Here is a 14,114-nt window from a genome sequence, read left to right on the forward strand (position 1 = left end):
TGTTGTAGCCAGGTCAGAAGAAATGGAGACAGAGCTGAGTGTCAGCAATGTATGGATGTTACAGCCCACATCTAACCTTCCCATCAGCCTGATATACACTTTCTATAGGAGAGGAGACAATATGTATTCTCCCAGAAGTGTCATTTATAACTTGAAAAGCACTCCAGAAGACAACTAATGACAGTCAGACATAGACAGCTATTTGCACACATGGAGTGCTTACAGAAACTAAAGAGTAGACCCTGTGATGTTGCACGTCATATGTTTTATAGAAATATACCTATGACTGTGAATATGATGTAATTGGAATATGCTTTATGCCTAAGGTCTCTTGTTAAGGTATCATAACAAAGGTTATAACCCACTGAATATATTCCTCCTATTTGTATGTATGTATCATTCTTGTATCTGAAGCTAGAAATATGAAGTATAACTCTGAGGTCCTATTGTAATTATGCAAAGTGTGGGCCATTAATGGTGGCTTAGAATCTTGATGGCTCCCATTGACTAGGCCAATTGGTTGTGAATGGGTTTATTTACCTGCAATCCTTCCTGTGTACAGGTGTGGGCCAGCGGGTGGGTAATGAAGAAAGAGGTCTTACAGTGACATGTGACCATGGCACCTGAGACTGGAATCCATCTTTTATCTCAGGGGTGGGCAAACTTTTTGGCTCGAGGACCACATCTGGGTGGGGAAATTGCATGCAGGGCTATGAATATAGGGCTGGGGCAGGGGGTTGGGGTGTGGGAGGGAGGGGGTGCGGTGTGCAGGAAGGGGCTCAGGGCAAGGGGTTGGGGTGCGGGGTGTACAAGGGGGCTCAGGGCAAGGCGTTGGGGTGCAGGGAGGGGTGCGGCAGGGGGCTCAGGGCAGGGGGTTGGGATACAGGAGGGGTGTGGCAGGGGGCTCAGGGTAGGCAGTTGGGGTGCAGGAGGGGTTCTGGGTGCAGGCTCCGGCCCGGCACTGCTTACCTGGAGCAGCTCCGGGGTAGCAGCGGCGCGCAGCAGGGCTCAAGGCAGGCTGTCTGCCTGCCCTGGCCTTGCACCACTCCCGGAAGTGGCCGGCACCACGTCCCTGCGGCCCCTGGGGAAGGGCAGGGCAGAGGGCTCCACACGCTGCCCTCACCTGCGGGTACCTCCCCCAAAGCTCCCATTGGCCGAGGTTCCTCGTTCTCTGCCCTGTTTTACTTTTCTATGTAGAAGGAGGGGTGGGGATCCAGAGAGACAAAAGATTCCCACTATAAAAGGGGGTGGAACAGAACAAAGGAGGCTGCCAGTCATGAGAAAACCCCTAATTTCCACCTAAGATGTCTGCTGGAACTAACAAGGACTGTACCAGGGGAAAGGATTGGACCCAGTCTAGGAAGGAGTCTAGTCTGTGAAAGAAGCTTATCAGAACATCTCTGAGGGTGAGATTTTACCTGTAAACAGTTTCTTAATGTATTAGGCTTAGACTTGCGTGTTTTTGCTTTATTTTGTTTGGTGACTTGCTCTGTCTCTTATTACTTGGAACCACTTAAATCCTACTTTTTATACTTAATAAAATCACTTTTGTTTATTAATGAACCCAGAATAAGTGATTAATACCTGGGGGGGGCAAATAGCTGTACACATCTCTCTATCAGTGTTATAGAGGACAGACAATTTATGAGTTTACCCTGTATAAGCTTTATACAGAGTAAAACGGATTTATTTGGGGTTTGGATCCATTGGGAACTGGGTATTGGAGACAGGATACCTATTGAGCAGTTTTTAGTTAGTCTGCAGCTTTGGGGGCGTGGACCAGACCTGGATCTGTGTTGCAGCAGGCTAGCATGTCTGGCTCAACAACACAGGGTTCTGGAGTCCCAAGCTGGCAGGGAAAACGGGCTCAGAGGTAATCTCAGCATGTCAGGTGATAGTCCCAAGGGGGTCTCTGTGACCGAATCTGCCACAGTCCCTTCTTAAAAAAATTAACTCCTGATAATCTTGCAGGATTCAGCATGCACACACAATTATTAGCTGCCTCCTCACTCTAAATATGCCATTATTTAAATTTGTTGTCTGTACTAAAGAAAATGGAAAGTTGGCACAGAAAATACCTTATTTCTATCACCCAGAAAGTAATACGAAAATCTCAAAAGGTTTAGAAGTACTGTTGGATACTGCAGATTCTGAAGTTTTGACTACTTATCTTTAACCACGAGCCTTTTGGAGCTACGCTCATCCATCCATTAGCAGTTTGTACAAACGGCCTCTGTGTCTATTTTGAATATAAAAGTAAAACTGACTTTTTTGTTTTTCTTTTTATCTGACCTACATTCATTTTATCTTACAGTTGCTTTGTATGCTAAACGGAAATGTAAATCCTTACCTTAAATTTGTCAACTTCTGCCTTTGAACATGTTGCATGGTAGGACAGCACCTGATGCAGAACAAAAGAAAAAAAATCAATTTTTCACAGTAGATAAGTAGAAATTAGAGGGTTCCTTGATGCTGTCTAATAAATTGCTTTAAAAACAAGTTTTATTAATATTTATGCAGCATCAGTTAGCTATGAATTATGGCACATATAACTAATTGCAGATTCTCAGGTATACATCTCGCATTTACAGTCCAGATAATTTTATCGGAAGCCATACACAATAAGTAGTGTAATATTAAATAATAGGCATAATTATAGTTCTCTTGAAATACTGCAATTAAAAAAGAAAAAGTCCATGGTTATTTGTACTTTGATTTCGAAGTAATGATACTCATGAAACTGTTGAGCTTATATGTCCTTTCTAAAGGCATCTCACTGCTAGCTAATTATCATTTCTAACCTATAGCTCTCATTCCCTTAAATATGGTGCTCTAGAAATGAGTACTTCCATAAATAGCATGCTGGTATGTAAGGGATGGGCCACAGCTTTGAGACATATATGAATATGCATGTATGTACCTGGAGTAAAATGTATCCTTATCTAAGGGAAATATTCACCAAGCAATCCAGACGCTGCAGAAGGCTCTCTGTGCACTGGAATCACCTAAGTTCCACTCTGCATAGGATGAGCAAGTGTGGAGTAGGCACACAGGAAAACTCTGCAGCGTCTATGTATTCCCATAGAGAAAGTTTCTTTCTTACCCACACAACTGGTGGCTGGTTGGTTTATGTTATGAAGCACTCAGATTTATATCCATTATTTTAAAAAATAGTTGTATGTATTTAATATAAATTGTGGGTGTTTTTATTATCCATATAAATGTCTACTCTCTTTTTTGAAACCTGTTAATCTCTTGGCCTGTGACATTGAGTTCCATCCGTTAATTGTGAGTTGTGTAAAATGTATTTTTTATCTCAGTTTTACAATTTTTGCCCTTTAGTTATTATTGAATGTCCTGTTGTCTTATGAGAAAAGGTAAATAGCAGCACCCAAAGTACCTGCTGTATACCATTTATCCTGTTCTTAGCTTATATTATAACGTCCAGCTCCAAACAGTATCAATTTTTTGGGTCTCATCCTATTAATCTCTCTATATTTCTAATAACTTGGATTGCCTGTCTCTGAATCCCTTCTATTTCCATTATATCTCTTTCAAAAAAGATGACCAGAACTGTACACACAATTCTAAGTGAGGGCATAACAAAGATTTAAATAATGTCATAATATTTTGGGTTTTTCTTTTTAACCTATTCATTATTCAGCCTAACATTTTATTAGCTTTTTGGGCTACTGCAGCACATTTAGCAGAGTTTTTAATTTAGTTGTCTACAACAATACCCAGGTCTCTTTCCTGACTGGTTACTGTTAATTTAAAATCCAGCGATATGAATGATTAGTTCAAATTATTCCTTCTGAAGTGTATTAGCTTGTAATGGTCAACACTGAATTTCTTCTATCACAGTCCTGCTCATTTAGCGAGATTTGTTAAGTCCTTCTGAATTTTCTCTCTTGTCTAGTCTTGATTATTCCAAATTAATTTTTTTATCTGCAAACTTTGCTATCCTGCTGTTCACACCCTTTCCCATATCTTTAATAAATATACTAGGCACATAGGACTGGAAGGGATCTCCAGTGTCAAGTCAAGCCCCCAACAACTCGTATCTGGGAAGGAAACCTTAAGGCATTCCATTGTTAATCTTCTGCCATATTGAAAACTAATCATTTATTCCATCTTTTGTTTTCCGTTTCTTACCCAGTGTTATGAGAGCTCCATGTAAATAGCAGTATCTATGAATCCCAATATAGTCTGTATCAAACTGACTTCTCTTAAATCTGGTATTAATGTCAATTTGAAATGCCACTCGGTTATTGCAGATCTAGCTAGATCAGTAAACATATATAAATATTAATAAAGTATTTCCATTGTCGAGAAAAGGATTCTTTGTCCTTCAACAGAGAGTTACTAGCTTCTTTTTGTTCTGTATTTTTTGCACTCATCTCACCCAGGTACTATCGTGGGTAGTTTCTCATTTAAAGAAAGAATAAGGGTTCATTGAATTATGATAGCCATTCATCATACCTATAATCAACATCCACACCACATGGTGATTAATCTTTATAGAATGTCCAAGAGAGTAGTTGTATTTTATAACCAAACAATTCTGTTTTCTTAGATAAAATAACGAATAGCCATTTCCCACCTAAACCTTCCTTGCTTTGTACCTGCTCAGTTTAATATTTGCCATGATTTGATTTTCTTCTCATGGAAGAGAATTCAGTCCAAGATGTGATTTTATGTGAAAAAGTTGGGGTTTGTGAGGTCTTGCAAATAGTTAATAATTACTGTAATTGTAAAGACTATTGAGTCCCACAACAGCCCTAAGGAAAGAGGGTTTACACTTTGCCTCTTAAATCTCAAGTCTTTATACAAACATAGGTGTTGATCCAAAAGTGCTTCAGCATATGCTCAAATGTAATCATGTAAGTACTCCCATTGGTTTCAAAGGATTTAGCATTAAGCACGCACTTAAATGCTTTGGATTGTGCTGTGGACTGAGACCATAGTGACACAGATAATATCTCCAGGACAAAAAATAGCTTGTGCCATTTTCATAAGAGTTCAGGGGTTTATGACTTATTCAGATCAAGTTCCCATCTGCTATTCTTAATGAGCTAGTCCACATTTAAGTGTGTGCTTAATGCTAAATGCTTTTAAACCAATGGGAGTACTTACATGACTACATTTGAGCATATGCTGAAGCACTTTTTTGGATCAACACCTATGTTTATATAAAATTAGTGGATTTCCCTATTCAAGGGATAAGTACATTCAGAATCCACATCATCATGAAGTTGAGGTCATGTGTGGAACTCCAAGACATTACTGCAAATCTAGGGGAAATTACTTTTCTCCTGACAAAAAATATGACCTTCAAATACTAGGGGGAGTTTGCATGTACCCATTAAAAAATATGGAACTAAGCTATCATAGATTCACATAAGAAGAAAGAGAGGAAACCATACAGGTAATAAATAAACTGTATTTTTAACAAGGGCTACTGGTAATTGTGTGAACCAAGAATGAGAAGTTCAAGTGGATTACAGATTTCTTGAAACCCAAGAAAAATATTATCTTCATGTATAATGTGGGTGTATTTTTATAAATATATATGTACAAATATATATACATATATGTGTCTTATGTATAAGACACATAAAAAAAAGATACAGTCTTCCCCGGCAAACTTAATTTGATGATTTATACCACTTTCACTGACTTATTTGATCTTCAATCTCACCCATTTCTCTAATAAAACAATAAATCTAGGAATTTTAGAGACCCTGTTTTGCAGTATAGTAACTAAAGCCCTTTTAAAAGACTTTATCTTTTTCAAAGAAGTGTGATTTTGACTTTAGTGTGAGTCTCATGCCTAAAACCTCTTTACACCACTTTGAAATGTAGGGGGAAGGAACCGCAGCATGACATCATCTGTAAAAAGCAAAGCTGTAAAGCCTTCAATTTATAAGACTATACTAGGTATGTATATTTTAAATTATATTTAATGGAAAGGACAAAAATTCATCAGACCCTCATAAAAAAAGAGTTCTTTCTATTTCATAGCTGTAATTGAATCAGATCTACATTGTGCTAGAAAACTATATAGGCTTCTGATTACATCATAACTATATCATCCAATTTTTAAGAAGTGTCTTAAAAACAGCAGGAACATTTAAAAAGTAATCCTCATTTATAGTGCTGTCATTCTGAATGTCAAATAGACACACAGCTACCCCAACACTGCATTCATAGCTTTAGGAGCAGCAGAGGACGTCTATATGACCAACTTTAAAGCTTTGTTTCTTTGTGAAAGAAGCCAATGTGTGCAGTTCGTGGTAGACTTTTTGCATAATTACTCTTACATAGAGCTGTCAAGTGTTTTAAAAAAATTAATCGCGATTAATCACGCAATTAAAAAAATTAATCACAATTAATCACGTAATTAATCACACAGTTAAACGATAATAGAATACCATTTATTTAAATATTTTGGATGTTCTCTACATTTTCAAATATATTGATTTCAGTTAGAACACAGAATACAAAGTGTACAGTGCTCACTTTATATTTATTTTGATTACAAATATTTGCACTGTAAAAAAACCCGAAACACCAAAAAAGAAAATCAACCTTTTGCTGGTGGCATCTGACTCAGATGATGAAAATGAACATGCATCGGGTCTGCTCTGCTTTGGATCATTACCAAGCAGAACCGGTCATCAGCATGGATGTATGTCCTCTGAAATGGTGGATGAAGCATGAAGGGACATATGAATCTTTAGTGCATCTGGCATATAAATATCTTGTGACAACAGCTACAAAAGTGCCATGCAAATGCCTGTTCTCACTTTCAGGTGACATTGCAAACAAGAAGCAGGCAGCATTATCTCCTGCAAATTATAACCAAACTTGTTTGTCTGAGCGATTGGCTGAACAAGAAGTAGGACAGAGTGGACTTGTAGGCTCTAAAGTTTTATATTGTTTTTGTTTTTGAGTGCAGTTACGTAACAAAAAAAATCTACATTTGTAAGTTACACTTTCACAATAAAGAGATTGTACTACAGTACTTGTATGAGGTGAATTGAAAAATACTATATCATTTTTACAGTGCAAATATTTGTCATCAAAAATAATAATATAAAGTGAGCACTGTACACTTTGTATTCTGAGTTGTAATAGAAATCAATATATTTGAAAATGTAGAAAAACATCCAAAAATATTTAATAAATTTCAATTGATATTCTATTGTTTAACAGTGCAATTAATCGTGTGAGTTAACTGCAATTAATTGACAGCCCTACTCTTAAAATCCACAGAATTTAATAGAGAATGGTAGTCTTCAATAGTGGTTTGTTTGTTTTTTTGGGGGAGTAGGGTTTAACCATCATATAGAATTTAATAAAGAATTGTATTCTGCTACAGAATTCCACAGAATGTTTCTAAAAAGACTACAAAGAGGACATAATTCTTTTTGAAATGCTATAGACTTTAGATTAATTTCTACAGAACCTTGATGGTTTTATCCTTAATCATTCTAAAGCTATGTCTACACTGTGAGCTAGGGGTGTGATTCCCAGCTTGCGTACACATGCTCATACTAGCTCTCATCGAGCTAGTACAAGTGCAAATTACAATGTAGCCACAGTAGCACGAGCAGTGGCAATGCAGATGAGCTAGGTGTGGGCTGAGAATAAACGTGCCTGGAAACAGGGTAGGTACTTGGCATGGCTAAACTGTGCCGCCACCTACCACTGCCCATGCTATTCATCCTCATGCGAGCTCTCAGCCTAGCATGGGTATGGACTTTTCCATAAGAGTGTCTTTTTATGAGAAGTAATGGACAAGAAAAGAAAGAGACACCTTTTCCACAATTTTAGGTTGACTGGTCTGAAACTTGCAAAGTTCTGTGATAGCGCTCTGGCCCCCTCACTCGTTAAAGGCAGTTGTGTTATGAGATACTGTAACATGCAGTGTTGGAATCCAAGTAGCGGAACTAGAGAGAGTTTTCATTATCGGTTAGCCTTGACTTTTAGCAGAGAAAATACGGTTTCCTTGAAGTACCAGACCTCAGCTCTGGCAGGCCCTCACTTTATTCCAATAATGGATATAACTATGAAAGAAAGATTTCTACAGATTTTGCCTCATGAAGCTAAAAATACTAATGATACATATGACACCTCAGCTCTTCCCTTCAGAATTTTCCCTAGTTGCTCTGCCTCTTTCATTACATACAATAAGTTTAAAAACAAAAAACCACCCACAATTGGGTGATATATCAAGTTCTACAAATTTTCAGTAACTGCACTCTTCTGATCCAACTGTGGACTGGAAGTAAAACAAAGAAATCCTGACATTTCCCCCCCACCCTCCACCCCACGTGTATACTTAACGTCCCTTTTCCAGTGTCCCAAGGATCTTCACTCTCTCTTTTCAAATCCCTGTTCAAAACTCACTTTTTTTCACCTTCCTACAGGTGACTGCTACTTTGGTGCTATTTATTTCTCTCCTTGCTGGATGGGAATATATAGGCTTCATTCACAACATAACATGACTCTCATTACTTTTATTATTTTTTAAAATGTTTTCTCCTTTCTCTCCCCCTTCCTTTAACACCATTTCCTGGGTTTGTCTGATTTAGACGGTAAGCTCCTCAGACCTGGAACCACATCCTTTTTTACTTCTGTGAATCACAACACAACTGTATGCCATTATCAGCTCAATACTTAGCTGGTATATGTACATTGCAACTGGGACATCCTCTTGAGCAACACTCATTTAAACAAACTGAAGATTAGGTTCATTATAATAAATGTACCCCACATAATCTCCTCTTCAATGTTATTTTACTGAAATGAGAATTCTAAGCAGACAGAACTGTATACTGTATTTAGAAAATGAGGCTAACTACAAAGTTCACTGTGATAAATTCTGCAGCAGAATGACCTTTTATGTATGATATGTTTATGACAAAAATGATTTACAGAGAGTGATTAAATACTTTGATCATATACTTACATCAAGAGCCACAGATTGCTTTGCCCAAGATTTCTTCACTTGGTCATACATTATTGTGTTGTTGATGCCCAGGCCACAAAAAATAACAAAAGCCTAACAAGAAAGAATTCATTTAAAATACCAACACAAAGATGAATGCTGTTTTAGATGTTTGAAACAATAGGATGAGGAGTAAACTAGAAAACAGGTACATTATGGAAATAATTGTATTTAGTTAAGGGCATACTAGCTGGAGAATACAGGTCAGTAAAGCTGTTCTATAAGATAAATAATTATGAGAAGAATCTGTTTAGGTAATTGTAATTTCAAAACAGCCTGCTTTACGTGAGGAGCACCAAATATAACACCTAGCCTATTTCTCAAGCTAAAATGAGTAATCTCTTGACATAATATGGGCCAAATTTCACTCTTACTTGGAGTCTTGCCAACTGGACCAAGATTTGGCGTTAAGCGAACCATGACTGACAAACATTCAATATATAACCATATATGATGTGCAAAACCATATATGCCATGTTTGTCATCCCTCCCAGTATTGAATAGGGACGGGAAGACTGACAAAGTACTTTTGGGTGCTACTTCCATAAAATATTATCCCACATTAAAAAAAATGCAGAAAGCTAATCTAGTATGTTTAAGTAATTGTGTGATCAAAAAACCTACATCCATGTAACAAGCCATGTTGTCTTGTGTCTTTGTATAGGTCAAAGTGCAACGGGACTCTGGTCCTGAATGGAGCATCTGAATGCTACAGCAATACACACGCAGACATTATATCCCCTCTGAATTTGGCCACAAACATACCAAAACACTTATCCATGGCACTCCAATAGTGAAAAGTTACAATTGCTACGTATAAGAAACAAAGAAACTAGATCTGAGAGATGCTAGAGACGATAGTTAAATAATTATCCAATTTAAATACAATCAGGTAACAATGGTTTTTAATCCTTCTTCTTATTTATTTTTTGTTCATAGATGTGCCAAACCCCATGTCTGAACTCCCCAATTTTTGGAGAAATTCATATCAGGATTCCAACTTTGTAGCTCGGAATCTATCTCTAGTTTTATCCTATTCCATTGCAGATCAGGGTCAGAATAAGATCTTTTTTCTGTTTGTCAATTAATGGTGAGAAAGATGAAACAGGGCATGGAGTGGTGGCATCTCTCAAACAGCTGTCACTTATAATAAGCTAGAATCCAAATGTATCAATGAAGAATCTGCTGATAAGGAATATAGACAATGCAAGCCTTTTCCTTGCAAGTTAGGCTTAAACAACACTCAGTACCGGGAAATATAGATTTTATACTGGCAGAGTACAGAATTGTTGCAAAGTTAAGTACATCTTACCTCAAATAATCGCTGATCAGCATCATCAAAAGGTTTCCCATCAAGCCTGTTCAACACTTGAGCTACCCCTTTAGAAAGTTAAAAGACAAAGCTTTTAATGCATATTAATTCATAATGCAGAAATTCTATTCATTACTAATTACAATTTTTTTTCCAACTGTAAAGCAAAACTCCAAATCATTTATTATTAAAAATAGTAAGCAAATAGTAATGTCTGAAAGTCTCATTGTTTGTTTTGATGACGTGATTCAGTTTACTACTGTTAGCTGTTTTTTGTCTGTTGTGCAAGTATAATATTGGCAGTCTACATCGTATTACTCAATGCTTTGTGTGAGAGATTAAGACCCTGATTTAGCAATGTACTTAAGTATTTGATAACCTTTAGGCACATAAGTAGTCCCAAAGATTTCAGGGCACATGCCTATGTCACTTGCTGAATCAGTGCCTTCATTCTTAACTCCTAGCTAATTTACAATGACCCATATATACGAGTCTCTTTCCCCCCAAAACTGGCCCAACCATTTGCTGAGTCAATAAATACCCAATTCTATCAAGCAACTTGTAGGGAAAAACTATTCAAAGCTGGTGGCTCTACATAAGTCAATACTGAATTCCTTTGTGAAAGACTATTCTTTCTACTTACTTATAGCCCTTACAAAATATTGTAAAATGTATCAGTGAATTTCTCTTTTGCCTCTTTCTATGCAACAAACATCATGAACCACAGGTTTTAAAAGGCACAATTACTATGTTTGTATTGGTTAGTTAAGCAGACAAAGCCTGGTCCCGTGATGTGATGAGTGCACATCACATCTGCAACGTACTTACCACTCTCAACTCTATTTGATTACCTTCCATAACATATGGGGCCATGGGCCAGATCCTCAGCTGCTGTAAACGGTCATCGCTGCATTGACTTCCACTGAGCTGTGATAATTTATAGCCCCATAATTTTAGAGGGCCCCCCTTCTTGTGTGGAAAGAATCAGGTAATTTTTTGTCTAATCCTTATAGACTCCATGGAGCACCTTTCAGGATCAGACCAACAATTGCCCGAACTGTGCACACAAAACGGAGGCCCTTGAATGATTTCTCAATATGGCAGAGGCGGTGTTAGCCCATTGGGGGCCCTAAGCAGGACTATTCTCCCCCCCGAAAAGATACTAAAACAGCAAATAGGGGAGCCCCTTGAGCTGCTGGGGGCACTAAGCAATTGCTGAGTCTGCTTATGGGTAGCGCCAGCAGCGCAATAATGACACAAAAGTTTTCATGAAAATTGTTGAAGGAACCGATCAGTTTTCATCTCTTTCACCTTGAAGTGTTAACAAAGGGATTATTATTTCACATAATATAACAATGAAGCAATATGAAAGCTGAAAAACAGTCCATACAGTATCCAAGTCAAAAAATGTTTCTTTTTGGATACTGAGTATGCCTCCTTGGTATCGTAACTGCTTAACCATATTCAGCTGGGAAACAGAAGAAAAAGGAACACAATTAAAAAAACAGAAGTAAATTCATATGAGCACAATAATGCTGAACTTAGTTATCTGACATATCTTACCAATTATTTGGTGGTTGCTATTCCATATAGGAACACAAAGAACAGACCTTATGTGAAAGCCAGAAAACTGGTCAGCCTAGGATGTAAAAAATGAGAACTTTAGCCATCAGTACAGTATGTGGGTAAGCTAATTATAGTCCTCTGATGTCCCGCTAATAGTAACATCAAGGAGGACTTCAACAAGTTCATAGTTACAAATTAGTTTAATTCCACATGGGTCAAATCCTGCAGGCCTTATTCAGGCAAAACTCCTATTGATGCCTAATCTATAGTAGGATTACTTGCATGAGTAAAGCAAGCAGGACTTGGCCCAAAGTATTGGCTGAATCAGGGCCTGTACTAGAAACTGTATTAACATATATAAAAACACAGTGCTTGCCTCAGAGAGCTTACAATGTTTGGTTCTTGATTTGAACTAAGGACTAAACGTAATTAGTATAATGCCCAGTCATTTGGATAATAGCTGAATACAACAGTTTCAAGGAAGGGCTATACCAAGAGGAAATCACTCATGGGTCAAATATATTGGTGGCTTAGGAAAGGGAATATGAATCACTTGCCAAATGGGTTCAGAAGAGAGGTGTGGTGCTCTTCCCGAAGGGTTACTCTGATGTTGGGTTTCAAAAACAGCCAATAAGCAAGAGAGGGGACATATAGTTTAAGATTTGCAAAGGTAAGGCAAGAAGTGAGCTGGGAATTGGGTCGGAGAAGATGGAAAGTTTCAGGAAGAACTGAGGGCTGTGATCAAAAATTAGGAGGTGAGATTTCCTATGTAGATGTCACCTGTAATTCAGAAAAGACCTTTTGCCTCCCCGCTTGTTTAGAGGTAATATACTGTGATATGAAGCTTTGCAATGTACTTTTAATGCCATGGATTCTCCATTTTCTGTGTTGTTCTTTGGCATTAGTGCAGCAAGATGTCCCAAGGGAGGCAAGTGATTCTTCAAACTCTGAAGAGAGGTTGAAGGGGGCGAACAGGGTGGGCTGAGACTGGCTGTAGCTCCCAGCCAAAGGTAGAGATCAGGAGGTGCTGCTAGTACTATTGTAAAACCCACAACAGGGAAAATGGTGACAGAGTACAAATAAGAGGAGTTTGAGGAGCAAAGGTTACAATTCTGTAAGGAAGCAATGTACTGGGAACAGATGCCTTCTCAAATGCTGCAGTTCCAAAGGCTGCAATGTGAGCAGCTGTATACTGATTCTATAATGACCTCCAACTGAGGACTTCAGGGAACTGCCACCTGGAAGAGTGTGAAGCAATTCAGTTTACTATTAGAGTCCTATCTTGCCATCGATACATATATGGAACTCCTGATTGAAATCAATGGGGAGTCCCATATAAAATCTATGATAGGACATAGCCCTATTAGTCTTATGGCTCTTCTGTGAAGAAATGGGTAATTATATTTAAGCGGAAGAAGGAATATGTGCAACGCACTGAACTCAGATCACCAGCAGCATTTCCAAACCCTCTCAAAAACCCTGTCTGAGTTTTTGCAGATCTTGATGTAGATCTTAAAATAAGCTTAATGAAAATACCTCAGTACTAAATGTTCAGTGAAAGTAATTTGACAATGAAGCATCAGAATTTCATTTAAAAATAAAAATTAGTGTGGAGGAAAGAGAGTTTTTGTAACAGTAGTAGAGACAGAACAATAGAACGTGATTACAAATACAAAGGCATGTTTTATTTTAGTAATAAGGAGTAATGGTGTCCTTTTTTTTTAATATACTTGATAGTCTCCAGAAATCATTGTTTATAACAACTGGCATTGTGAATTAAATTTTTATGACACATACCAACAGAAAATAATTATTGCCTTTTATATCTGGTAATTTGCATGATTCTTTTCCTATATGTTAGTCAGTATCTCTTACTGGCATAGACTTTAAGTAAGTTTGAAACAAATATGAGATGGCTGCATTATTAATCAGAACATGGCATATTAAAAATATGACTGCAGACACGTCAATGATATGATGACATGTTTTACTTCAGCATCTCTCTTTGACAGGAAATATTTGCCAAGCATTAATTGTACTTTCTGAAATTCTGAATAGCATAATTTCCCCATAAACTAGTGCAGTGGGTGCACAGTCTAAGTACTTTTCTGTTTTGACAGATTCTGCTGGTTTGAGAGCTCTTCACTATACACAAAATGAGGAGTACCACTGAAACCAATGGAAACCATCAAAATGGAAGGTGCTTTGAAAGTGTGCTCA

The 14,114-nt window shown here is 37.7% G+C and overlaps 1 protein-coding gene across 1 annotated transcript in view; it reads right to left on the bottom strand.

Annotated features, from left to right (window-relative positions):
• Window positions 1-14,114, bottom strand: part of PDE11A (phosphodiesterase 11A) — a 213,652-nt gene that overhangs the window by 75,669 nt on the left and 123,869 nt on the right. The window contains exons 7-10 of the mRNA XM_077830269.1: window positions 11,892-11,967; window positions 10,329-10,396; window positions 8,978-9,070; window positions 2,351-2,401 (exon numbers count right to left, since the gene is read on the bottom strand). Coding sequence (XP_077686395.1) covers window positions 2,351-2,401; window positions 8,978-9,070; window positions 10,329-10,396; window positions 11,892-11,967 — 288 coding nt within the window. The remainder of the gene's footprint in view (window positions 1-2,350; window positions 2,402-8,977; window positions 9,071-10,328; window positions 10,397-11,891; window positions 11,968-14,114) is intronic.

Source organism: Eretmochelys imbricata, chromosome 11, assembly GCF_965152235.1.
Source record: "Eretmochelys imbricata isolate rEreImb1 chromosome 11, rEreImb1.hap1, whole genome shotgun sequence".
Classification (NCBI taxonomy): domain Eukaryota; kingdom Metazoa; phylum Chordata; order Testudines; family Cheloniidae; genus Eretmochelys; species Eretmochelys imbricata.